Below are 26,682 nucleotides of genomic sequence, written 5' to 3'. Positions count from 1 at the left end.
AACACCCTTCAACTGATACAAGAATATCAAAATAATCACATGCACCTTATCAGACTACCATGGCCTAAGGCTGGTCTTCAATAACAGCAAAAACAAGAGAAAGCCCACATACATGTGGAAAATGAACAACTCTCTATTCAATGAAAACTTGGTCAGTAAGGAAATAAGAAACAAATTAATGACTTCCTAGAATTTAATGAAAATGTTGACAATCATGCCCAAATTTATGGGACACAATGAAAGCAGTGCTAAGAGGAAAACTCATAGCACTAAGTGCCCTGGTAAAGACACCGGAGAGATCTTACACTAGCACCTTAACAGCACACCTGAGAGCTCTAGAACAAAAAGAGGCAATTACACCCAAGTGGAATAGAAGGCAGAAAATAGTCAAACTCAGAGCTGAAACCAAACAAATAGAAAGAATACAAAGAATCAATAAAACCAAAAGCTGCTTCTTTGACAGAATCAAAAAGATAGATAAACCCCTAGCCAAAGTAGCCAAAGGGCCCAGAGACAGCATCCAACTTAACAAAATCAAAAATAAAAAGGAAGACATAACAACAGAAACTGAGGAAATTCAAAAAATCATAAGATCCTACTACAAAAGCCTATACTCAACAAAACTGGAAAATCTATATGAAATAGATGGTTTTCTAGACACATACCAAAGTTAAATCAAGAGCACGTTAACTATCTAAACAGGCCAATATCCCATAAAAAAAACAAAACAAAACAAAACAGAAACAAAAACCCAAATGGATTTCAAATAAAACCTGATACCTATATTCCTCAAACTATTCCATAAAATAGAACCAGACGGAACATTGCCTAATTCACTCTATGGAGCTACAATTTCTCTGATACCTAAACTACACAAGAACCCAACCAAAAAAGAGAACTGCCGACCAATCTCTCTTTTTAATACCAATGCAAAATACTCAATGAAAATACTCAATAAAATTCTTGTTAGCCAAATCCAAGAAGACATTAAAACCATCATTCACCACGATCAAGTAGTCTTCATCCCAAGTATGCAAGGTTGGTTCAATATATGAAAATCCATTAAGGTAATCCACTACATAAATAAACTAAATGAAAAAAAAAAATCACATGATCATCTCCTTAGAAGCAGAAAAGGCATTTGACAAAAATAAAACACTCCTTCATGTTAAAAGTATTGGAGAGATCAGCAATTCAAGGCCCATAACCAAATATCATAAAACAAATTTACTGCAAACCAACAGCCAATATCAAATTAAACGGAGAGATACTTGAAGAATCCCATTAAAATCAGGGATAAGGCAAGGATGCTCTATTAGTCAGGGTTCCTGTTCCTGCATGAAACATCATGACCAAGAAGCAAGTTGGGGAGGAAAGGGATTAGTCACTTTACACTTCTACATGCTGTTTATCACCAAAGGAAATCAGGACTGGAATTCAAGCAGGTCAGGAAGCAGGGGCTGATGCAGAGGGCATGGAGGGATGTTACTTACTAACTTTCTTCCCCTGGCTTGCTCAGCCTTCTTTCTTATAGAACCCAGGTCTACCAGCCCAGGGATGACACCACCCACAATGGGCTGGGCCCTCCCCCCTTGATCACTAGAGAAAATAAATGCCTTACAGCTGGGTCTCACAGCTCCTTTCTCTGTGATAACTCCAGCTTGTGTCAAGTTGACACAAAACCAGCCAGTACAGATGCCCACTCTCCCTGTATCTATTCAATATAGTACTTGAAGTGCTAGCTCGAACAATAAGACAACAAAAAGAGATCAGGGGGATATAAATTGACAAAGAAGAAATAAAGGTATCACTATTTGCAGATGATATGATAGTATACACAGACAACCCTCAAAACTCAGCCAGAGAACTTTTCCACCTGATAAACAACTTCAGCAAAGTGGCTGGATATAAAATTAACTCAAATATATCAGTAGCCTTCCTTTTTCCAAACGATAAACGGGCTGAGGAAAAAATTTAGGGAAACAACTCCCTCCACAATAGACACAAATAATATAAAATATCTTGGAGTAACTCTAACCAAACAAGTGAAAGATCTGTACTACAATAACTTCAAGTCTCTCAAGAAAGAAACTGAAGAAGATCTCAGAAAATGGAGAGACCACCCGTGCTCATGTATTGGCAGAATTAACATAGTAAAAGTTGCTCCCCTACCAAAGGCATTCTACAGATTCAATGCAAATCCCATCAAGATCCCAACACAATTTTTCAGAGACATAGAAAAGGCAATTCTCTAATTCATCTGGAAAGGCAAAAACACCCAGAAGAGTGACAATAGTTCTTAACAATAAAAGAATGGGGGAATCACCACCCCTGACCTCAAACTCGACTACAGAGCAGTACTGATAAAAACTGCATGGTATTTTTACAGAGACAGACAGGTTGATCAATGGAATAGAACTAAAGAGCCAGAAATAAAACCACACACTTAAACATGCCTTATCTTTGACAAAGAAGTCAAAAATATACAATGGAAAAAAAAAGAAAGCATCTTCAATAAATGGTGCTGGTCTAACTGGCTGTCTGTATGAAGAAAAATAAAAATAGACCCATATCTGTCACCCCACACAAAGCTTAAGTCCAAGTGGATTAAGACCTCAACCAGATAAAACTAGATACACTGAATCTAATAGAAGAGAAAGTGGGAAAGAGCCTTGAACTCATTGGCACAGGAAGAAATGTCCTAAACAGAACTCTAATGGTTCAAGCTCTAAGATCAAGAATTGATAAATGGGACCTCATCGAACTAGAAAGCTTTTGTATGGCAAAGGACATGGTCAATAATACAAATTGGCAACCTACATATTTGGAAAAAAAAAAAAAAAACTTCAGTAACTTCAATCTGACAAGTGTTCTAATACGAAGCTAGCCACCAAAAATCCAAAGAACCCAATCAAAAAATTGGGTATAGACCTAAATTAAGAACTCACACAGAGGAATCTTGAATGGCTAAGAACCACCTAATGAATTGTTCCAAGTCCATAGTATTCAGTACAATTCAAATTAAAATGACTCTGAGATTTCACCTTATACCAATAAGAATGGCTAAGATCAAAACCTCAGATTACAACACATATTAGCATGGATATGCAGAAAGATGAACACCCCTCCATTGCTGATGGGGTTGCAAACTGGTACAACACTCTGAAAATCAATTTGGATGTTCCTCAGAAAATTGGAAATAGATGTACCTGAAGACCCATCTGTACCACTCTTCAGAATATACCCAAAATATGCCACACCATGCCACAATGGGCACATGTTCCACTATGTTCACAGCAGTCTTTTTATGAAAGCCAGAAGCTGGAAACATCCTAGGTGTCCCACAACAAAAGAATGGATACAGAAATATGTTTCAGTTACACAATGGAATAACCACTCAGTTATTAAGAATGAGGGCATCCTGAGTTTTGTAGACAAACCGATGGAACTAGAAACATGTTTTCCTGAGTGAGGTAACTCAGACCCAAAAAGACATGCATGGTATGTACTCAGTAATTAGTGGATATTATCCCAAAAAGTACAGAATACCTAAGATACAATCCACAGAATTCAAAAAGTTCAACAAGTGAAGATTTCTCAGCCCCAATTGTAAGGGAGCAGAAACCAACCACAAAGCGGGGAGGGGATTTTAGAAGAAAAGCAGATGGGAGAAGAGTGGAGAGAGGAACCTGATCTGGTATTGGGTAGAGGGAAAGGACTGAAGTCTTAATGGCCAGCAGACAGAATGGAAACAGGCAACTCCTGGAGGTAGGATGTTGGGAGGATCCTCCAGAATGTACCAGAGACCCCAGAGGTAAGAATCTCTCAGGACTGGAAGGAGGAACCCTAGATCAAATGTCCTACAGCGGGGAGAGGGAACTCATAGATCCCACCTCCAGCAGAAAGATGGAGCATCAACTGAGTGATAAGGTTTCTATCCCACAGTCAAACTCTGACCCATCATTGTTCCTTTCTGAAAGAACGTCATGGACAAAAATGAAGAAGAGCCAGAGGAAAAGGAGGTTTAGCAACAGGCCCAAATTGGGATCCAGCTTAAGGGAAGGCCCCAAAGCCCAATAGTATTCTTCATTCTCATCAAAGGAAAAAATCTACCAAGATGAACACTATATTCTGAACATCTATCTCCCCAATGCAAGGGTACCTACATTTGTAAAAGAAATATCATTAAAGGTTAAAGCACACATTGAACCTCAAACAGTAATGTTGGGAGACTTCAAAACCCTACTCTCAACAATGGACAGATCATGGAAACCAAAACCAAATAGAGACACAGTGAATCTAACAGAAGTTATGAACCAAAGAGATTTATCAGATATCTATAGAACATTTCAACCTAAAACAATATATATATATATATATATATATATATATATATATATATATATACATATCTTCTCAGAATGTCTTTGTACCATCTCCAAAATTGACCATATAATCAGACACAAAACATACCTCAACAAAATACAAGAAGATTGAAATAATCCCATGTATCCTATCAGGTCACTACTGACTAAAGCTGGCCTTCAGTGACACCAGAAACAAGAGAAATCCCCCATACATATAGAAGCTGAACAACTCTCTATTCGATGATAATTTAGTCGGTGAAGGAATGAATAAAGAAATTAAAGACTTTTTTAGAATTTAATGAAAATGAAGGGCTAACATACACAAACTTAGGGGACACAGTGAAAGCAATGCTAAGAGTAAAACTCATATTTCTGAGTGCCTCCAAAACAAAGCAGTAGAGAAAGCACACTAGCAGTTTGACAGCACACATGAAAGCTCTAGAACAAAAAGAAGCCAATACACCTCCACATAAAACCTGATACACTAAAACTAATAGAAGAGAACATGGGGAAGAGCCTCAAACACATAGGCACAAGTGAAATTTTCCTGAACAGGACACCAGTGGCTTATGCTCTAAGATCAGCTATAGACAAATGGGATCTCATTAAATTGAAGAGCTTCTGTAAGACAAAGGACACTGTCATCAAGACTACCTACATTTTTTGGAAAAGATCTTTACCAATCCTACATCAGATAAAGGGCTAATATCCAATATATACAAAGAATTCAAGAAGTTAATCTCCAAAGAACCAAATAAACTTATTGGAAATGGGGGGGCAGAGCTAAACAAGGAATTCTCAACTGAGTAATCTTGAATGGCTAAGAAGTACCTAAAGAAGTGTTCAACATCCCAAACAACCCTGAGTTTCCACTTCACACCAGTCAGAATGGTTAAGATCAAAAACTCAGGTGACATATGGTGAGAATGTAGAGAAAAAGAATCACTCCTCTATTACTGTTGGGATTGCAAGCTGGTACAACTACTCTGGAAATCAATCTGGCATATACCCAAAAGATGTTCCAACATGTAACAAGGACACATGAGCAACTATGTTCATAGCAGCCTTATTTATAATAGCCAGAAACTTGAAAGAACCCAGATGTCCTTCAACAGAGGAATACATACAGAAAACATGGTACATTTATACAATGGTGTACTACACAGCTATTAAAAGCAATGACTTCATGAAATTCACATGGAAATAAATGGATGGGACTAGAAAATATCATCCTGAGTGAGGTAACCCAATAACAAAACAACCCACATTGTATGCACTCACTGATAAGTGGATATTAGGATAAAAGCTTGGAATACCCACGATACAACTCACAGACCAAGAATAAGGAAGACCAAAGTGTGGACGCTTCAGTCCTTCTTAGAATGTGGAACAAAATTCTCACAGGCAGTAGATTGTGGGAGAGACTTGGAAAGGAGAGATAAAGGGAGGGGGAAACATGGGGTAGGATCATATGTGCAAGTAGTCGGGGGAAATTTCAACCCTTTTTCATTAATATTTTTTCCTGAAAATTTGAGGCTTCTAACACATTTCCTCTTAGTAACTGGTCAATTTTCTCATTTCCTTTAGCTAATGGATCTGGCAAACTTGTATGAGTCCAAATTGATATTTTTCTTACAATATGTGGGAGAATTCAATTAGTTCTTTTAATAAACTATATGTGTGTGTATGTTTGTGTGTGTCTGTGTGTGTGTGTGTATTTTGAGTGTTTGTTACCAATTTCTCCCAGGTAGTTACTACAAGCTCTATCCAAATATTTACTGATAATCCATAATGACATAATCTCAGCATTATTAAGAAGTACTACAGTTTTGGTCAGGTCTCTTCATGACAATTGATGTAGTCATAGTCTACATTTTATAATTAATTCAGAAATCTTTTTTCATTTGTCTTCAATTTTTTAATTTTATGTGCTAAGAAAATCAATTCCACATTATTATCTTCCCTTTGCTTAATGAGCCCAGTAAAAGAAAGAGTTGAAAGTAAAATGACCGAAATACAATCAAGTTTAGGATCAATTCAATCCAGATATGCATCTTATAGTCTTTGTTTTACAACAGTTAACTCTTCTGCTTCAGGTGTTAGATATCTTAGACTGTTAAAATTTGAATCTCCTTGTAATATCTGAAATGAATTAGTTAACTCATACTTAAACCAGTTGTAAATCTCAACCAGTTAATGTTACCCATTAATTTTTGAAAATTTTTAAGAGTTTACAATTGATCTTTATGGATCTGTACTTTTTGTGTTCAATTTTTTTTGTTGACTGATTTTAAAAGCCAAATAACTTATGTGAATCTTTTCTTTGTGTTTTTTTCTGTAGAAATCTGTAACCCCCAACATAGCAGTTCTTTGTTTCCTTAAACATTTTCTCTAAAGCATTTTCATGGCTTAGAATCAGCCAACAAAATGTCATGATAAATGAGAGATTGAGGAAATTGCCTGTGAATTATTTTTAATGGTTGTTACACAATATATTGACATAAAGTTGGACTATTTAACATTTCATGTAGAAGTACCTCCCAATGGTGCCTTTTCATTGGGCCACTGTTGTTCATAGTAGGTACTGAGAAAGCAAAACTTTCCCTGTCCTGCTCATGCAAGAGTATTGGGAAAATACAATCTTTCAAGTCTATTATTATTATATGTCATGGTTTTGGCAACAAAGAAGGTAAAGGAAGTCTAAGCTATAAAGGACCCATTGGTTTAATTAGTCTATTCACTGCTATTAAACTAGTTATCATCCTACATTTTTCTGTTTTCCTTTTTACAACAAACACAGAGGAATCCCATGGGCTGGTAGACTCTTATATGTTGAGCCTCCAGCTGATCTTGTACCAGTTCTACTGCTCTTGGCACACATGTCTGTTTTATAACCATTTTAGGGGCAAGGCTGTTGGTATGTCAACAGTGGCCTCTTCTATAAATCTGGAAACTGGATCGCTGTGTTTGGACAATGGGTATAGCTTATGATTGTTCTCAATTACCTATATCAATAACTTCCCCGGAAGCATCTACCATATCACCCCTAATTTTCTTATTTGTTGTCCCTGGAATTGCAAGAATATTAATTTGAGTACCCCACCTGGTCTAACACAGGGAATCTGTCTGACACTTTGTCTTATTTGTGATAATTTATCACTTCTTATAAAGTTTGTGTAAACCTTCTGAAGTGGCCAATCTGGATGATATAACTTTTGGGAAAGTATAGTAACATCAACTTCTGTATCTACCAAATCTTCTATTTCAACACCATTTATTTGTATCATTAATTTGGTTCTCTGATCATTAGCCATTGTTTGCCCAAACACACATTTTCCAATAGTCCCCAAAACCCTCGTTCTTTCTGTTGGAGTGGCCTTACCCTTGATATAAGGAACAACAGCTGAGAAATTCTATCCCCTGCATTAATTTGCATCTTGAGAAGTTAATAGAAATTAATTCACTTCTTCTAAAGACTGTCCCTGAAAGTAAAGGACTATAAACACCAGTAGTTAACCTGTAATATTTAACCTTTGGGGATAGTATAAGGCATATCTGTGGCCAGATCTGAAGCTGTACTTCCTTATATAGCATGTATAAGATCAGAAATATTTAGTTTTGATTTTCCTGCTCAGTTGGTATCTTCTGGCTGACCAAAGAAAAATGGCTCATATTTTGTGTTGCAGGGCCTTGAACTTACAGATTCCTCTGTTCATTTCCCAATGACAAGGGGTTACCTCATATGTCTCTCTTGGACCTACAATCCTTAGACCAATATTTGCTCTTTCCACAGTGACTACAATACCCTGGAAACCTTTGAGTTTCATTACAGCCTAAACCTGCTTGTTATCTTTTATGAGTACCATATTCTGCAGTCAATATACCCAATAGTTTTAACTCTGAATCTTCTAGCCTTACAATTTCTTTGGAAATGGCAACATTCAAAATTAAGGCATCAGGCATTTTGATACATGAGACTTGTAGCTATGATTTGCTCTATAATATTGACATGATGCTCCACTAAATTGGCACAAGTCAGCAAAAGCAGCCAAAATACCACAGAAAGTTCTTTGGTGAATTTCTCTCTATAAAGTAAAGACCAGCAAAGACCAGTAGAAATGTGAGACCAGCAAAGCACTGCATAGCCAGCAAAGACAAGAGAAATGTTGCACAGCTACAGAAGACCAGCAAAATATTGTACCATGTTGCAAATGCAAGAACGACCTCTCACTGTTTATGGGATTCTATCTGTACTCTTTACAAACATACCATGCCTTCTCAAGAATCTACTCCAGCAAACCATCACATTCTCTTTCACATCCTAACCCTAACCCTAACCCTAACCTCCCATAATCCAGTCCTCCCTTTCTCCTCATAATACTTTTCACATCATTTTGCAGTAGGACTAAGTGCATCTTCCCCTATTGAGGCTAGACAAGGTAGCACAGTTAACAGAAAATGATCTAAAGTCAGGCAGTCGAGTCAGATATAACCCTGTTCCTGTTGTTACGAGTCCCACATAAAGACTGAGCTGCACAAATGTTATATATGTGCCCATAAGATAGGTTTTCCCCATATATGCTCTCTGTTGGTGGTTCAGTCTCTGTGGACCTCTATTAGGACCAGATTAGTTGATTTACGGATCAATCTTATGGAGGATTTTTTCAATTGAGACTTCCTCTTCTCAAATCATTTTAGGTTACATCAAGTTGGCACAAAACTAACCAGCATTTAAGGAAATGTGAATTTAGAAAAAAAGTTTGAATTTTATCTTACTCCAGTCAGAATGACCAAAGTCAACAAAACAGCCTCCAACAAATGCTAGACAGAATATAGAGAAAAAGGGAGCCTCATCCACTCTTGGTGAAATTGCAAACCTATCCAGCCTCTCTGGAATCTCTGGTATTTTCTGGAGAATCATGAAAAAGCTAAAAGTATTTTACCTTAGGACCCTGCTGTACTACTCCTTGACATATGTCCAAAGGATTTTACATCCCATTCTACAAATACTTGCTCATCCATGTTCATTGCTGCTCTATTCACAATAGCTAGGAAATGGTAACAACCTAAATGTCCTATAACCAAAAATAATAACAATAATAGTAGCAATGTGATAAATATACACAGTAGAATATTAGTCAACTGTAAAGAAAATAAATTGATGAAATTATAGGTAAATGGGTGGTAATAGAAAGTATTATAATGAGTGAGGTAACCTAGACCTTACATGTTTTTTTCTTATCCATGGTTCTTAGCTCCTTCTCTTCAGATATGACTGTCTAGCCACAGAAAACAGGAAAGTAAAAAGAAAGACATGAGGTGAGAGGGCACTAAAATGATAAATAGCAGAATATAATCATTGTTAACTTTATTTCTTCTCATGAATTTCAAAATTATACTTTATTTTTCAGACTATCAGTAGTCATCATCCAGAACATTTTCTGTTAACATAATTCAATCAAACATGTTTCAATTATTTCAACATACCAGTAAACTGAACAACTTCTTCAAACCTTCATTATTATCTCAGCACATGTCCAACTGCATTCTATCTTAATAAACATCACTATCATTTTTAAATGATGGGATTATTTTATTGGGGACTATAGTTATAACTAGAAGATTTCTTGGCACAATGTCAAAATCAGCTGAGTCTGTGTGGCTGCATCATTGACAACAGACAGCAGAAGATGGAATGGGGAAAGAAACCATAGCTTGTCCCTAGAGCTTTGGATTTTTGTCTTAGCTGTAATATTTTCCAGTTGAATTTCACAGAAAAAAAAATCCTCAAACTTTTCTACATTTCAGTTTCCATGTCTGTGAAATAAAGAAAATTATACTAAACCCTTAGATAAATAGAAAACTGGACTGAAAAATCAATACATTAAATTACTATATTATATGTGAACCAGGTCTTTTTATTTATAACAGATCTTTCCTGTCCTTTACTCTGTACTTCTAAGTTCTTAGCCACCAAAAGTCAACCTCAGTGTGCTGCTATGTGGTTACCATCATGAAGATATGACTACTGCTTCTGAATTGTTTGTTTTGATGACCTCTAATGAATTTAATGTTACTTCCTACTTTCTGCAGAAGATATGTGGATCACTCACATTCTTGACCACCTCACCTTCATTACTCCCTGTGTCTATGATATTGGAGTAGCTTGGGGACACAATTTTACAGCATAAGAAACAGACTTGCCACTTAGAAAGAAGTTTCAGGTCACTTAGAAAATCAGAAACAAGGGCAGCAATGCAGTGATTGCAGTGGGGTAGCCTCAGGTCTCCTTTTCTGATTGATGCATTTTCCTAAAGTAATCAGATCTCTATGAGTTCCATTCTTGAAGATTCTTAGTCAGTTCCCGAGAGGCAGGTCTACAGAGATTCATCTGTAACTATCTACATCTACTATCTTGAAGTGATTTTGTTTTCTTGTGTTCTGCTATGTCTTGATACATGCTGTCTTCTATAACTCCACAGGCTCAGATAGTCCATTTTTGTCTTGATGGGAAGCATGGCATACATACAGACACGGTGCTATAGAAGGAGCTGAAAGTTCTACATCTGTATCTGTAGGCTACAGGAAAAGAGATACATAGATATTATTTCCCATGACTAGTCATAGCCACTTGAAACCTTGGAGAAACTTTTTAGATAAATAAAAAAATGAACAGATATAGGACAAATTTTAGTAATGCAAAAATATGATAACAAATTAATCTGGGGATGTTCAGGGTAATAATGGTCCAGAAATGATGCCAGTCATCGGGAGAGGAGCCTGACAGCAGCACACAACATTAAACAGAAGATTGGAGGAGTGGTATAACAGAAGTTACTAAGATGTCCCCATAGGACTGCAGAATACTTGCCAAACATATTAGGCCCTGGATTTTGTTTCTAACACTTGTAATAAACATTTTTAAATGATTTATTTCTATGAAGCAAAATTAGAGTATATTAAGGAAAGGTGGAGATTTTTTTGTTGTTGTTCATGGGTTTTTTATTCTATTTTGTTTAGAAAGGGTTCCAGGTAGCCAAGATTGGTCTCAAGCTCACTATGGAGCTGACAAGAATGCCCTCTCAAGTTCTAGGATTATAGACATATATCACCACACATTAATCATGCTGATACTGAGGATTGATCCCTGGGCTTTGTGCATTGTAGACATGTATTCTACCAATTGATCTACATCGCAAGACAATAACAAAAATGTTTGGTATTTGGGTTTGTGTGCCAATGCATACAAGGGTAGGTGAAAAGATATTCTGTGGGAATCAATTTTCTCCTTCCAGTTCATGGTTCCTAGAGTTCAAACTCAGGTCATCAGCCAGAGGCAAGTGCCTTTATCTGATAAGCCATCTTGCCAACCATACTTTAAAAATGCTAATATAACCATAAATTTTTAACAAATTAAGAACATTCTATGGTTTTCTATTATATGGCAACAAAAACTTATTTTCCTTGAATATGCCCTGTTTATTTATATCACCATATTTGGTTATGGTATGTCTGTTTCTAGAAGCCTTTCTCCATGCTTCAAATTCATTGCATTTCAATTTTTGTTCATTATTTTAGACTAAGCAATGCTGTTCCCTTTCTCACTCAAATATTTCTTTAATTTTCTTTTTTTATGGCCTTCACCACAACTTGTGTACAACTTTACTTTTTATTCAAATGCTATTGGTACTAGCTTTATGAGCATCATCAAAACAGAGACCACATCTTGTTTATGTCTATATTCCCATGTCTTCTCTGGCATGTATATTCCTTAATACATATTATACATCTTTGAAATGAATGTGTAGTAACATACTTAAGAGTAAAAATGTACAACTTTCTATGAAGGAAAAAGAACAATTAGGAAATGGGATTTCTTTCTTCATTAAAATTACCAAAGTAGGTTTAGTAATCACTTGTGTTATAGTATACTAGAAATTCAATATATTCTCTTTTATCCACTGAACAGAAGAATTTGCTTTATATTCTTTAGAATTCAAGTATTTCATTGTCTTAAGCATGAAGGAACAGGTGGCAGAACACTGTTAGTGGATGGATTCTATGCAGCACAACAAGTACTTCAAAAAGCGCCTGAAGAATTTGAACTCCTCAGCAAAGTACCATTGAAGCATGAATATATTGAAAATGTTGGACAATGTCAAAATCACATGATTGGGGTTGGGCCAATCTTAAATATCTACCCATGGAATAAAGAGCTGTATTTGATCAGGTGAGTACCAAACAGCTATTCTCCCATGTCACATATTTATTGTATATTAAGCTCTTGACAAGTATAACCAGCTATCTCCTCGAATCATCAACTGGCGGTATTATAGACTATATAGTGTATCATATTTAAAATCTAGCTCATAGGCTCCACTCACCTTAAGTTCACCTCACTATATAATTGCTATTGTTTTATTGAATTATATATCCACTGAATTGCCAAAATAAAAGACCAAAAGCTACCTTCAACTTCTTCATGTCCCTCACCCTGTACAACAAATCTAACCAGATTTACCTACTAATTTTCCTCAAAGTAGCCAGTACTTCCTACCAGCAATGCCACTTTCTGTGTGAGACCATTATCATTTCAACATAATACCATTGATTTCTCCCTTTACCCACCTTTTAGCCATTTTGTATGCTATAGCTAGAACAATCTTTTAAATTTGTATTATGCATGTGTGTGTTTATGTGTGAGGAAAATATAGCCACTGCACATGTGTGAAGGTTACAAGAACACTTCTCATTGGTTGGTTCTCTCAGCATTGGATGAAGAAATCAAAGTCAGGCCAGACATACCTTTAATCTCAGCCTTCCAGTGTAAAGTCAGGGTGATCTCAGAATTTGATGCCAGGCTAGTCTACAGAGTGACTTCTAGGACAGTCAGGAATGTTACATGGAGAAACTCTGTCTTGAAAAACAAGCAAAAAAAAAAAAAAACAACAACAACTTAAAAAAACCCTACATGCACTTAATATCTTCCTAACACTTCAAGTTATTCTTATAAGTGTTATTATTCTACATGCCCTGACCCCTTCTTACTGTTGTAGCTTCAACTCACACAATTCATATTTTCTACACAGATTCTTTCTGAGAAAACTGCATTGATTTAGGTTTAAGTTATTTTCCATATTGCAGCCAATATTTTTATAGTATTTTACTTCATTAAGCTAACTAATACAGTGCATTGTTCTTCCACAAAAACTTGTTAAGTATCTACAAAGACACAGGCATTGTTTGTGATTCTAGAGATAAAATTGTGACTATAGAATTTTCATTCTAATAAGATGAGCTATTTTTTTTAAAGCAAGTATATAGTATATCAAATGATAAGTACTAAGTAAACATAAGAGAAAAAGCTGCAAAAGGTAACTTGATATAGTACAGAAAAGGTCAAATCCTGACTACCAATCAATGATTTATGGCCTTGAACAAACCACTTAACCTATTAATCATAAGTTTCTGAGTTTCAGTAATAATACCTACCATACCCATTGTTAAAAATAAGCTACCATCTCTGTTCTTTATCCTCATAGGTAGAAGGAATTATGTCAATAGTAATTCACTTTTATTGGATAAATTCTTCCAAGGAACACTCCTTCAGTCATCTCTTGTATACCCACCACATAAAATAAGAAGTAGGTCCAACATTTTACTATAAACACCTTAACATATGGAAAATTTTTTTAAAAAGCATTTAATGTGGGAAAACCATACCCTGCAACCTACATTAAACCATTAAAATATTGTTATTCTTGTTTTATCATGGAACCCTCTATTTTTCTGTCCATATGTCATGGTTAGTTTTCATGTCAGCTTGACAAAAGCTAGAAGACATCTAAGAGGAACCTTGATTAAGAAAATGCATCCATAAGATTGGCCTGTGGGCAAGACTGAGGGCATTTTTTTAATTAGTGATGGATGGGGGAGGGCCCAGCCCATTGTAGGTGGTTCCATCTCTGGGCTGTTGGTCCTGAAAGCACGCTAAGCAAGCCATAAGGAGCAAGCCAGTAACTGGCACTCCTCCATGCCCTCTGCTTCAGCTCCTGCCCCTAAATTACTGCCCTGTTTGAGTTCCTGTTTTACCTTTCTTTGATGATGCGCTGTGATATAGAAGCTGGAGCTAAATGAACCCTTTCTTCTGTTGTTGTTTTGGCTGGTTTTGTTTTATTTTTACACTCAAGATTTTATTCCCCTCCCAGTCCACCCTCTTACTGTTCCTCATCCCATACCTCCTCCCACTCCCCCATTTCCACGAGAACGGCCCCACCCAACCCACCCCACCAGACCTCTAAAATCCCTGGGGCTTCCAGTCTCTTTTGGGTGTTAGGTGTATCTTCTCTGACTGAACCCAGACCCAAGAGTCCTCTGCTGTATATGTATTATGGCCTCATATCAACTGATGTATGCTGCCTGGTTGGTGGCTCAGTATCTTAGAGGTCTCAGGGGTCCAGGTCAGTTGAGACTGCTAGTCTTCTTAAAGGGTCACCCTCCTCCTCACCTTCCTACAGCTTTTCCCTAATTCAACCACAGGTATCAGCAGCTTCAATACATTGTTTGGGTGCAAATATCTGCTTTTGACTCTTTCAGCTGGTTGTTGGGTTTTTCAGAGAGCAGTCATGATGGATCCCTTTTAATGAGTGCTCCATAGCCTCAGTAATGGTGTCAGGCCTTGGAGCCACCCCCTTGAACTGGATCCCCTTTTGGTCCTTTCTCTGGACCTTCTTTTCTTCAGGCTCTTCTCCATTTCCACCTCTGCACATTTTTCAGACAGGAACAATTATGAGTCATAGTTTTGACTGTGGAATAGCAACCCCATTCCTCACTTAATGCCCTGTCTTTCTGCTGGAGGTGGGGTCTACAAGCTGACTTTCCCCATTGTAGGGCATTTTATCTAAGCCAACCCTTGAGTCCTATGGTCCCTCACCTCCCAGGTCTCTGGTACATTCTGGAGGGGGGATCCCCCCACCTCCTACCTCACCTATCTCCAGAGGTCAACCAGATGATGTTTCCATGCCCCATCCATCACCTTTCTCTCCTAGGTCCCTCATTCCCTCCGCCCTTGTGGTTGGTTTCTTCTCACTCTCAAGTGGAACTGAGGCTTCCTTACATGGGCCCTTCAGCTTGTTGATTTATTTGAATTCTGTAGACTGTATCTTGCATATTCTATACAATTTTTGGCTGATATATACATATTAGTAAGTACATACCATGTATATATTCTGGATCTTAGTCACATCATTCAGGGTGATATTTTCTAGTTCCATCCATTTGTCTGAAAACACAGGATGTGCTCAGTCTTAGTGGCTGAGTAGTATCCCACTGTGTAAATTAACCACATTTTCAGTATCAATTCTTCTGTAGTGGGACATCTAAGATGTTTCCAGCTTCTGGCTATCACAAATAAGGTGACTATGAACATAGTGAAACATGTGTCCTTGTAGCATGGTGTGGAATTTTTTGGGTATATTCTCAAGAGTAGTATTGATGGGTCTTCAAGTAGATCTATTTCCAGTCTTCTAAGGAACATCCAAATTGATTTCCAGAGTGGTTGTACCAGTTTGCAACCCCATTAGCAATGGGGGAGTGTTGCTCTTTCTCCACATTCTCAAAATTATGTGTTGTCACCAGAAGTTGTGATCTTAGCCATTCTGCTTAGTGTAAGGTGGAATCTGAGCGTTGTTTTGATTTGGATTTCTCAGGAAGGACTTGGAAAATTACTGTAAGTTCTTCTAAGCCATTCAAAATATCTCTGTGTGAATTCTCAGTTTAGTTCTATACCTCATTTTTTGATTGAGACCTTTGGGTTTTAGTGAATATCTTATTGAGTTCTTTATATATTTTGGACATTAGAACTCTGTCAGAAGTGGGATTAATGAAGGTTTTTCTCACAGTCTGTAGGTACCAATTTGTCTTATTGACTATGTTCTTGGCCTTAAAGAAGCTATCCATTTTCATTAGGTTCCATTTGTCAATTCATGATCTTAGAGCTTGAACCATTAGAGTTCTGTTTAGGACATTTCTTCCTGTGCCAATGAGTTCAAGGCTCTTTCCCACTTTCTCTTCTATTAGATTCAGTGTATCTAGTTTTATCTGGTTGAGGTCTTAATCCACTTGGACTTAAGCTTTGTGTGGGGTGACAGATATGGGTCTATTTTTATTTTTCTTCATACAGACAGCCAGTTAGACCAGCACCATTTATTGAAGATGCTTTCTTTTTTTTTCCATTGTATATTTTTGACTTCTTTGTCAAAGATAAGGCATGTTTAAGTGTGTGGTTTTATTTCTGGCTCTTTAGTTCTATTCCATTGATCAACCTGTCTGTCTCTGTAAAAATACCATGCAGTTTTTATCAGTACTGCTCTGTAGTCGAGTTTGAGGTCAGGGGTGGTGATTCCCCCATTCTTTTATTGTTAAGAACTATTGTCACTCTTCTGGGTGTTTTTGCCTTTCCAGATGAATTAGAGAATTGCCTTTTCTATGTCTCTGAAAAATTGTGTTGGGATCTTGATGGGATTTGCATTGAATCTGTAGAATGCCTTTGGTAGGGGAGCAACTTTTACTATGTTAATTCTGCCAATACATGAGCACGGGTGGTCTCTCCATTTTCTGAGATCTTCTTCAGTTTCTTTCTTGAGAGACTTGAAGTTATTGTAGTACAGATCTTTCACTTGTTTGGTTAGAGTTACTCCAAGATATTTTATATTATTTGTGTCTATTGTGGAGGGAGTTGTTTCCCTAAATTTTTTCCTCAGCCCGTTTATCGTTTGGAAAAAGGAAGGCTACTGATATATTTGAGTTAATTTTATATCCAGCCACTTTGCTGAAGTTGTTTATCAGGTGGAAAAGTTCTCTGGCTGAGTTTTGAGGGTTGTCTGTGTATACTATCATATCATCTGCAAATAGTGATACCTTTATTTCTTCTTTGTCAATTTATATCCCCCTGATCTCTTTTTGTTGTCTTATTGTTCGAGCTAGCACTTCAAGTACTATATTGAATAGATACAGGGAGAGTGGGCATCTGTACTGGCTGGTTTTGTGTCAACTTGACACAAGCTGGAGTTATCACAGAGAAAGGAGCTGTGAGACCCAGCTGTAAGGCATTTATTTTCTCTAGTGATCAAGGGGGGAGGGCCCAGCCCATTGTGGGTGGTGTCATCCCTGGGCTGGTAGACCTGGGTTCTATAAGAAAGAAGGCTGAGCAAGCCAGGGGAAGAAAGTTAGTAAGTAACATCCCTCCATGCCCTCTGCATCAGCCCCTGCTTCCTGACCTGCTTGAATTCCAGTCCTGATTTCCTTTGGTGATAAACAGCATGTAGAAGTGTAAAGTGACTAATCCCTTTCCTCCCCAACTTGCTTCTTGGTCATGATGTTTCATGCAGGAACAGGAACCCTGACTAATAGAGCATCCTTGCCTTATCCCTGATTTTAATGGGATTCTTCAAGTATCTCTCCGTTTAATTTGATATTGGCTGTTGGTTTGCAGTAAATTTGTTTTATGATATTTGGTTATGGGCCTTGAATTGCTGATCTCTCCAATACTTTTAACATGAAGGAGTGTTTTATTTTTGTCAAATGCCTTTTCTGCTTCTAAGGAGATGATCATGTGATTTTTTTTTTTTCATTTAGTTTATTTATGTAGTGGATTACCTTAATGGATTTTCATATATTGAACCAACCTTGCATACTTGGGATGAAGACTACTTGATCGTGGTGAATGATGGTTTTAATGTCTTCTTGGATTTGGCTAACAAGAATTTTATTGAGTATTTTCATTGAGTATTTTGCATTGGTATTAAAAAGAGAGATTGGTCGGCAGTTCTCTTTTTTGGTTGGGTTCTTGTGTAGTTTAGGTATCAGAGAAATTGTAGCTCCATAGAGTGAATTAGGCAATGTTCCGTCTGGTTCTATTTTATGGAATAGTTTGAGGAATATAGGTATCAGGTTTTATTTGAAATCCATTTGGGTTTTTGTTTCTGTTTTGTTTTGTTTTGTTTTTTTTATGGGATATTGGCCTGTTTAGATAGTTAACGTGCTCTTGATTTAACTTTGGTATGTGTCTAGAAAACCATCTATTTCATATAGATTTTCCAGTTTTGTTGAGTATAGGCTTTTGTAGTAGGATCTTATGATTTTTTGAATTTCCTCAGTTTCTGTTGTTATGTCTTCCTTTTTATTTTTGATTTTGTTAAGTTGGATGCTGTCTCTGGGCCCTTTGGCTACTTTGGCTAGGGGTTTATCTATCTTTTTGATTCTGTCAAAGAAGCAGCTTTTGGTTTTATTGATTCTTTGTATTCTTTCTATTTGTTTGGTTTCAGCTCTGAGTTTGACTATTTTCTGCCTTCTATTCCACTTGGGTGTAATTGCCTCTTTTTGTTCTAGAGCTCTCAGGTGTGCTGTTAAGGTGCTAGTGTAAGATCTCTCCGGTGTCTTTACCAGGGCACTTAGTGCTATGAGTTTTCCTCTTAGCACTGCTTTCATTGTGTCCCATAAATTTGGGCATGATTGTCAACATTTTCATTAAATTCCAGGATGTCTTTAATTTCTTTCTTTATTTCTTTAGTGACCATGTTATCATTGAGATAGCCCTATGAAACCTAGTGAGTAGAGGCAAATCTTCTAGGTTGGTTCCAGATTGATTTTTCTCTGTCATATGATTCTGGAAAGGTATGTTTTCAGTAATAAGGCCTTAATTCCAAGTTACTAAATATAAGGAAGAATAATTGTTAGCCTATGATATCTGAATGAGGAATTGTTCCCTTGTTACAGAGCAAACATATAATACTTTTTAAAATATATGAACTTGATATGTATGTATAGATATCATTCCAAGAGACTTTCTACTTTTTTATGATAGTTCCCTATATATGACATTTTTTAAAACATAGTGTTAGTTATTTCTCCCCATATTTGTTCATTTTTTCCCTCTGCTCATTCATCTCATTTCATTAACTCTTCGTTTTCTAATATTTTCCCCTCTTCAGACTATGTACATTCTATTATCTTTTTTTCCTTTTGCTTTCTTTTTCTTTTATTTATTTATTTATGTTTTATATTCTCTGTATGTACATTTTAAATGTTATCCCCTCTTCCCCAGCTCCCATCAGCCCTCCCCATGCTTCCAACCATCTCTCTCCAACTCAGTGCCTTGGCATTCCCCTACACTGTAGGGAAAAAAAAAAAAAAAAAAAAAAACAGCCTTCACTGGACCAAAGGCCTCTTCTCCCATTGATGCCAGACAGTGCTATCCTCTGATACATATACAGCTGGAGCCCCGGGTCTCTCCATGTATAAAAAGTGGTTGGTGTTTGAGTCCCTGGGAGCTCTGGAGTGTTCGTTTGGTTGATATTTTGTTCTCCCCATGAGGTTAAAAACCCTTTCAGCTCCTTCAGTCCTTTCTCTGGGTTGTTTTGATTTGCATTTTTCTGATGAATAGAGATGTTGAAGATTTATTTAGGTGCTTCTCAGCTATTCGTTATTCCCCAGTTGAGAATTCTTTGTTTAGATCTGTACCCCATATTTTAATAAGGCAATTTGATTCTCTGGAGTACAACTTCTTGAGTTCTTTGTATATATTGGATATTAGCCTTATATCAGATGTAGGGTTGGCAAATATCTTTTCCCATTGTGTTGGTTGCAGTTTTGTACTAATGGCACTGTTCTTTGCCTTACAAAAGCTTTGCAATTTAATGAGGTCTCATTTGTTGATTCTTGATCTTAGAGTATATATAAGCCATTGGTGTCCAGTTCAGGAAAATTTCCCCCTCTGCCTGTATGTTCTAAGTTCTTCCCCACCTTCTCTTCTATTAGTGTCAGTGTACCTGGTTTTATATGTAAGTCTTTGACTTGGATTTGAGCTTTGTACAAGGAGATAAGAAAGGATTGATTTGCATTCTTTTGCATGGTGACTGCCAGTTGAACTAGCACCATCTGTTGAAGAGGCTGTCCTTTTTCCACTGAAAGTTTTTAGCTCCTTTGTCAAAGATCAAGTGACTATAGGTGTGTCCATTTCTTGGACTTCAATTCTATTCCATTGATCTATCTGAATGTCTCTGAACCAATGCCATGTGGTTTTTATCAAAATTGATCCAAAACTACTGCTTGAGGTCACGGATGGTGATTTTCCTAGAAGTTCTTTTATTGTTGAGAATAGTTTTTGCTATCCTTTTTTTTTGTTATTCCAAATAAATTTGCAAATTGTTGTTTCTAACTCTATGAAAATTGAGTTGGAATTTTGTTGGGAATTGCTTTGAATCTGTAGATTGCTTTTGGCAAGATGGCCATATTTACTATGTTAATCCTGCCAATCCAAGATCATGGGAGATCTTTCCATCTTCTGAGGTCTTATTTAATTTCTTTCTTCAGAGACAGGAAGTTCCTCTCATAGAAATCTTTCACATGCTTAGTTAAGGTCACATCAAGGTATTTTATATTATTTGTGACTATTGTGAAGGGTATCAATTTCCTAATTGTTTTTTCTCAGCCTGTTTATCCTATGACTACAGGAAGGCTACAGAATTGTTTGAGTAATTTTATATCCAGCCACTTTGCTGAAGTTGTTTATAAGCTTTAGGAGTTCTTGTGTGAATTTTTTGGGGTCACTTAAGTACACTATCATATCATCTGTGAAGAGTAATATTTTGTTTTCTTTTTTTCCATTTTGTATCCTTTGACTTCCTTTTGCTGTCTAATTGCTCTGTTCAAGTTTCCAGTACTATGTTGAATAGGTAGGGGGAACATGGGCAGCCTTGTCTAGTGCCTGATTTCAGTGGGACTAATTCAAGTTTCTCGCCACTTGGTTTGATGTTGCCTCCAGGTTTTTTGTATATTGTTTTTACTATGTTTAGGTATGAGCCTTGAATTCCTGATCTTTACAAGAGTTTTAACATGAAGGGTTGTTGAATTTTATCAAATGCTTTCTCAGCATCTAATGAGATGAACTTTTGTTTTTTTTTTTTCCTTTGAGTTTATTTAAATAGTGGATTAAGTTGATGGATTTCCATATATTGAACCATCTGTGGATCCCTGGGATGAAGCCTACTTGATCATGGTGAATGATTGCTCTGATGTGTTCTTGGATTCAATTTGCAAGAATTTTATTGAGTATTTTTGCATCGATATTCACGGGAGAAATTGGTCTGAATTCTCTTTTTTGTGTATGGTCCTTGTGTGGTTTTGGTGTGGACATGATTTGGGCTTCAAAGAATGGGTTGGGTAATGTTCCTTCTGTTTCTATTTTGTGGAATTGTTTGGAGAGTATTGAGTCTTCTATGGAGGTCTGATACTATTCTGCACTAAACCCATATGGTACTGACCTTTTTTTCGGGGGTGGGGGGTTAGGCTTTTGATTACTGATTCTCTTTCTTTAGGAGTCATAGGAATATTAGGTGGTTTATATGATCCTGATTTAATTTTGGTACATAGCATCTGTATAGAAAAGTGTCCATTTGCTCTAGATTTTCCAGGTTTGTTGAATATAGGCTTTTGTAGTAGGATGTGATGATTACTTGAATTTCCTCAATTTCTGTTGTATGTCTCCTTTTTCATTTCCAGTTTTGTTAATTTGGATGCTCTCTATCAGCCCTCTAGTTATTCTAGCTAAGGGTTTGTCAATCTTGTTGATTTTCTAAAAGAAACAGCTCCTGGTTTTGTTAATTCTTTGTATAGTTCTTTTAGTTTTTACTTGGTTGATTTTAGTTCTGACTTTGATTATTTCCTGCCTTCTACTCCTTTTGGGTGTATCTGCTTCTTTCTGTTCTAGAGCTTTCAGGTGTGCGGTGAGGCTGATAGTGTATGTTCTCCTTGTTTCTTTCTGGAGGCACTCAGAAGTATGGGTTTTTGTCTTAGCACAGCTTTCATTGTATCACATTAGAATAGGTTTGTCATGCCTTCATTTTCATTAAATTCTAAAAAGTCTTTAATTCTTTTCTTTATTTCTTCCTTGACTAAGTTATCGTTGAGTGGTGCATTGTTCAGCTTCCATGTGTATGTGGGATTTCTGTTGTTTTGTTGTTGTTGTTATTGAAGAACAGCCCTAGTCCATGATGATCTGATAGGATGCATGGGACTATTTCAATCTTCTTATATCTGTTGAGGCCTCTTTTTCGACCGACTATTGGTCAGTTTTGGAGAAGGTGCTGTGAGGTGCTGAAAAGAAGGTGAATTCTTTTGTTTTAGGATGAAATATTCTATGGAAATGTTCTTTCAAATCCATTTGGTTCATAAGTTCTGTTAGTTTCGCTGTCTCTGTTCAGTTTCTGCTTCCATGATCTATCCATTGAAGAGAGTGGGGTGTTGAAGTCTCCCACTATTATTGTGTGCAGTGCAATACATACTTTGATCTTTAGTAGAGTTTCTTTTATGATAGTGGGTGCCCTTGTGTTTGGAGCATAGATGTTTAGGACTGAGAGTTCATCTTCATAGATGTTTTTTCTTTGATGAGTAAAAAGTGTCCTTCCTTTTATTTTTTGATAACTTTTGGTTGAAAATCTATTTTATTTGATATTTGAATGGTTACTCTAGCTTGTTTCTTTGGGCCATTTGCTTGTAAAGATTTTTTCCCCAGCCTTTTACTCTGAGGTAGTATATGTCTTTGTCACTGAGATGAGTTTCCTATATTATGCAAAATGCTGGATTCTGTTTACATATCCAATCTGATAGTCTATGTATTTTTATTGGGGATTGATTCCATTGATGTTAAGAGATATGAAGGAATAGTGATTGTTGTTTTCTGTTATTTATATTGTTAGAGTTAGAATTGTTTGTGTGCTTTTCTTCTTTTGGGTTTGTTGCAAGAAAATTATTTTCTTGCTTTTCCAAGGGTGTATTTTCCTTCCTTGTTTAGGTGTTTTCCATTTATTATCCTTTCTAGGACTGGATTCATGGAGAGATATTGTATAAATTTTGGTTTGTCCTGAAATATCTTGGTTTTTCCATCTGTAGTAATTGAGAGTTTTGCTGGATATAGTAACCTGGGATGGCATTTGTGTTTTCTTGTGGTTGTATGACATTTGTCCTGTATCTTTTAGCTTTCATAGTCTCTGTTGAGAAGTCTGGTGTAATTCTGGTTGGTCTGCCTTTATATGTTATTTGTCCTTTTTCTCTTCTTTTAGTATTCTTTCTTTGTTTTGAACATTTGGTGTTTTGACTATTATGTGTCAGGAGGAATTTCTTTTTTGGTCCAATCTATTTGGAGTTCTTTAGGCTTCTTCTATGTTCATGGTCATCTCTTTCTTTAGGTTAGGGAAGTTTTCTTCTATAATTTTGTTGAAGATATTTACTGGGCCTTTAAGTTGGGAGTCTTTGCTCTCTTCTACACTTATCCTTAGGTTTGGTCTTCTTATTTTGTCCTGGATTTCCTGGATGTTTTGGTTTAGAACCTTTTTGATTTTTGCATATTCTGAGTGTTATTTCAATGTTTTCTATGGTATCTTCTACCCCTGAACTTCTCTCTTCCATCTCTTGTATTCTCTTGGTGATGCTTGCATCTATGACTCCTGATTTCTTTCTTAGATTTTCTATCTCCAGAATTGTCTCCTTTTATGATTTCTTTATTGTTTCTATTTCTGTTTTTAATTCCTTCACCATTTGGTTGTGTTTTCCTGTTGCTCTTTAAGTGATTTTTGTGTTTCCTCTTTAAGGGCTTCTACTTGTTTAGGTGTCCTCTCCTGTAATTCTTTAAGAGAATTACTCATGCACTTCTCAGGACCTCCATTATTATCATGAAGTATGATTTTAATTCCAAATCTTGTTTTTATGGTTTGTTGGGATATCCACTACTTGCTGTGGTTGGAGAACTGGGTTCTGATGGTGCCAGGTTATCTTGATTTCTGTCTCTTAGGTTCTTTCTCTTGCCTCTTCGCATTTTATTATCTGTGATACATGTTGATCTTGTTGTCTCTTACTGGAGTTTGTCTCTCCTGTGGGTCTGTGGGCCTGTGTGCTTAGGAAGGAGATTGCTCCTGAGTGTTCAGCTTTCTGTGGGCAATCTGTGAGCTCTGATAGCAGTAGGCCAGCTCTAGCTCTGGATATAGATGGAGGCCTGAACATTCTGCTTTCAGTCAACATAGTGATACCTATACCGAGAGAGTTACTATATGTCTCTCCCTTGATAATCTGGAGAGGAAGTGAGGTCTCACCTGTATGCTCAGAGTGCTCCTGAGGCTCCTGGGTGCTCAGCTCTCTGCAGACAGGCCATGAGCCCTGATGGAGGTGGGTCAATTCTGGCTCTGGGCACAGATGTAAGCCAGGACAGTCTGTTCCCAAGCAGCACTAAAATACTTTCACCCCGAGTGTTCCCAGTGTTCTCTCCCCAGATAGTCCATGGAAAGAAAGTGGCAACTCACCTGTGGGCTCTTGAGGGAGGGTGCTCTAGAGTGTCCTTTGAATGCTCAGCAATCTGAGAGCAGGACTTGAGTTCTGATGGTACGGGGCCGGTTCTTGAGATTCTGTCTCTTGTATTTAGTTGGTAATATGTACATACACCTGTAATTCCTGACCTCTTTCCTGTGTTTTTAATTTTCATGTTTCTCTCCATTTGTGTTTTCTGTATTGTTTCTTCTTCAACTTTTTATGTCTTGGATGGATGTGTGCAATTCCTTCACCTGTTTACCTGTGTTTTCTTTTTTTTTTCACTAAGTTGTTTATATCCTCCTTAAAGGACTTTATTATCTTCACGTGATAGAATTTTAGGTCAGCTTCCTGATTTCCAGGTGTATTGGTGCATTCAGGGCTTGCTATGGTGGGAGAACTAGATACTGATGATGGCCACATATATTGGCTTCTGTTGCTTGTGGTCTTGCATTTGCCACTCACCATCTGGTTATCACAGGTATTTACTGGTCTGGACGACTCTCTCGGGAGTCTGCCTCTTTTGTCCCTGGGTTGCTACAGGTCTCCTGGTAGGCCTGCAGCTCTGGTTGTAGAAGATCTCCTATATGACCTTCCAACTGAAGGGTCTTCAAAGGGGCAGAAAAGCTTCTGATTTGTTGCCCTGACTGCAGTAGATCTCCTGTGAAGCCTTCAGACTGTTGGTTCTTCAGAGGAGTAGTCAAGCTGTTGTTCTGTGTGAAGCTGTTCTCTAAGGGGGACCTATAGACTGTGGTTTCTGTTTCCCTGTTTGCAGCCAAACTCTAAAGAGGATTTCAGTCTTTTGGGTCAGCTACCCTGTATGCCAGAGCCCCAGGGACATCTTCAGACTGTGGTATTGGTTGCACAGTTGCCCTCTGTACAGAGGCACTTTTGGGATCCCTTCAAACTGTGGTGTCCTGGGTGCATTGGATCTCCTGTTATGTATCCTGCTTTGGTGTCAAATGCCCTAGGTGTAGTAGATTTCCTGTGATGCCTCAGGATGTGATAACAAATGCTCTCTCTGTGTGCAGCCTATCTTATGATATGTCTCTAGATATGGCATCTTCCGGGAAGCAGACTAGCTCTCAGTCTGTCCCAGCAGAATGGACCAAGCAAAAGGGCATGCGCTCTTTCTTTTACAAGTTGTTTTAGTCATGTTTCACCACAGCAGTAGAAACCCTAAGAAATCATCTATCCACCCATGTGTTGATCATATTTTTGCAGTATTTTAAAATGTATTGTAGATACACACATATTTCCTACTTAAATACTTAAATTTTTATATAAAATTAAGTTCAGTATGGTTTTTTTGTTGTTGTTTTCAAGTGGAAAGTGCATATAGTGATATTTTTAATATTAACTATAAAGTTATTGTCACTTGAGCATGTTTGGCCCAAGGTGTGGTGCTATTAGGAGGTCTGGACTGTTGGAGTGGGTGTGGCCTTGCTGGAGGAAGTGTATCACTTCAGGAGTGCCCTTCTCCTAGCTACCTGGAAGTCAGTCTTCTCCTAGGTGCCTTTGTATCAAAATGTAGAATTCTGGACTTATTCTCCACTACTATACATACCTGCATGCTGCTATGCTTCCTGCTTTGATGATAACAAACTATACCTCTGAAACTGTAAGCCAGCCCCAATTAAATGTTTTCCTTTATAAGAATTGCCGTCATCATGCTGTCTCTTCATAGCAATAAAACCCAAACCAAGGCACTTATGGGGGTCTGAGGAATGAATATATTTTGTGGCATGAATCTTTATCAATATAAGAATATCATCATCCTCAATAAAGGAAGCATTTTTCTATTTTACAATCAAACCCTGCATATTTACCTCCAAAGAAAACTATGTCTGTCATTCTTTCTTTCTTCCTTCCTTCCTTCCTTCCTTCCTTCCTTCCTTCCTTCCTTTTTTCCCCAAAATAACTACAAGTTGTTTCTAGTTTGGTTTCATTATGATTCAAA

General features: G+C 37.2%; 1 protein-coding gene across 2 annotated transcripts in view; it reads left to right on the top strand.

Moving 5' to 3' along the window:
• Positions 1-26,682, top strand: part of TMLHE (trimethyllysine hydroxylase, epsilon) — a 147,979-nt gene that overhangs the window by 107,926 nt on the left and 13,371 nt on the right. Inside the window, exon 6 of one of the 2 annotated variants that reach the window (XM_080909547.1) lies at positions 12,361-12,597. The exons of the other annotated variant lie outside the window; for it this stretch is intronic. Within the exon in view, the coding sequence (XP_080765673.1) occupies positions 12,361-12,597 (237 nt within the window). The remainder of the gene's footprint in view (positions 1-12,360; positions 12,598-26,682) is intronic. 2 annotated transcript variants of the gene reach the window in all.

This window comes from Micromys minutus, assembly GCF_963924665.1.
Source record: "Micromys minutus genome assembly, chromosome: X".
Lineage (NCBI taxonomy): Eukaryota > Metazoa > Chordata > Mammalia > Rodentia > Muridae > Micromys > Micromys minutus.
Note: the sequence above shows the minus strand (reverse complement) of the source record. Positions and strands in the feature narration are given on the sequence as shown.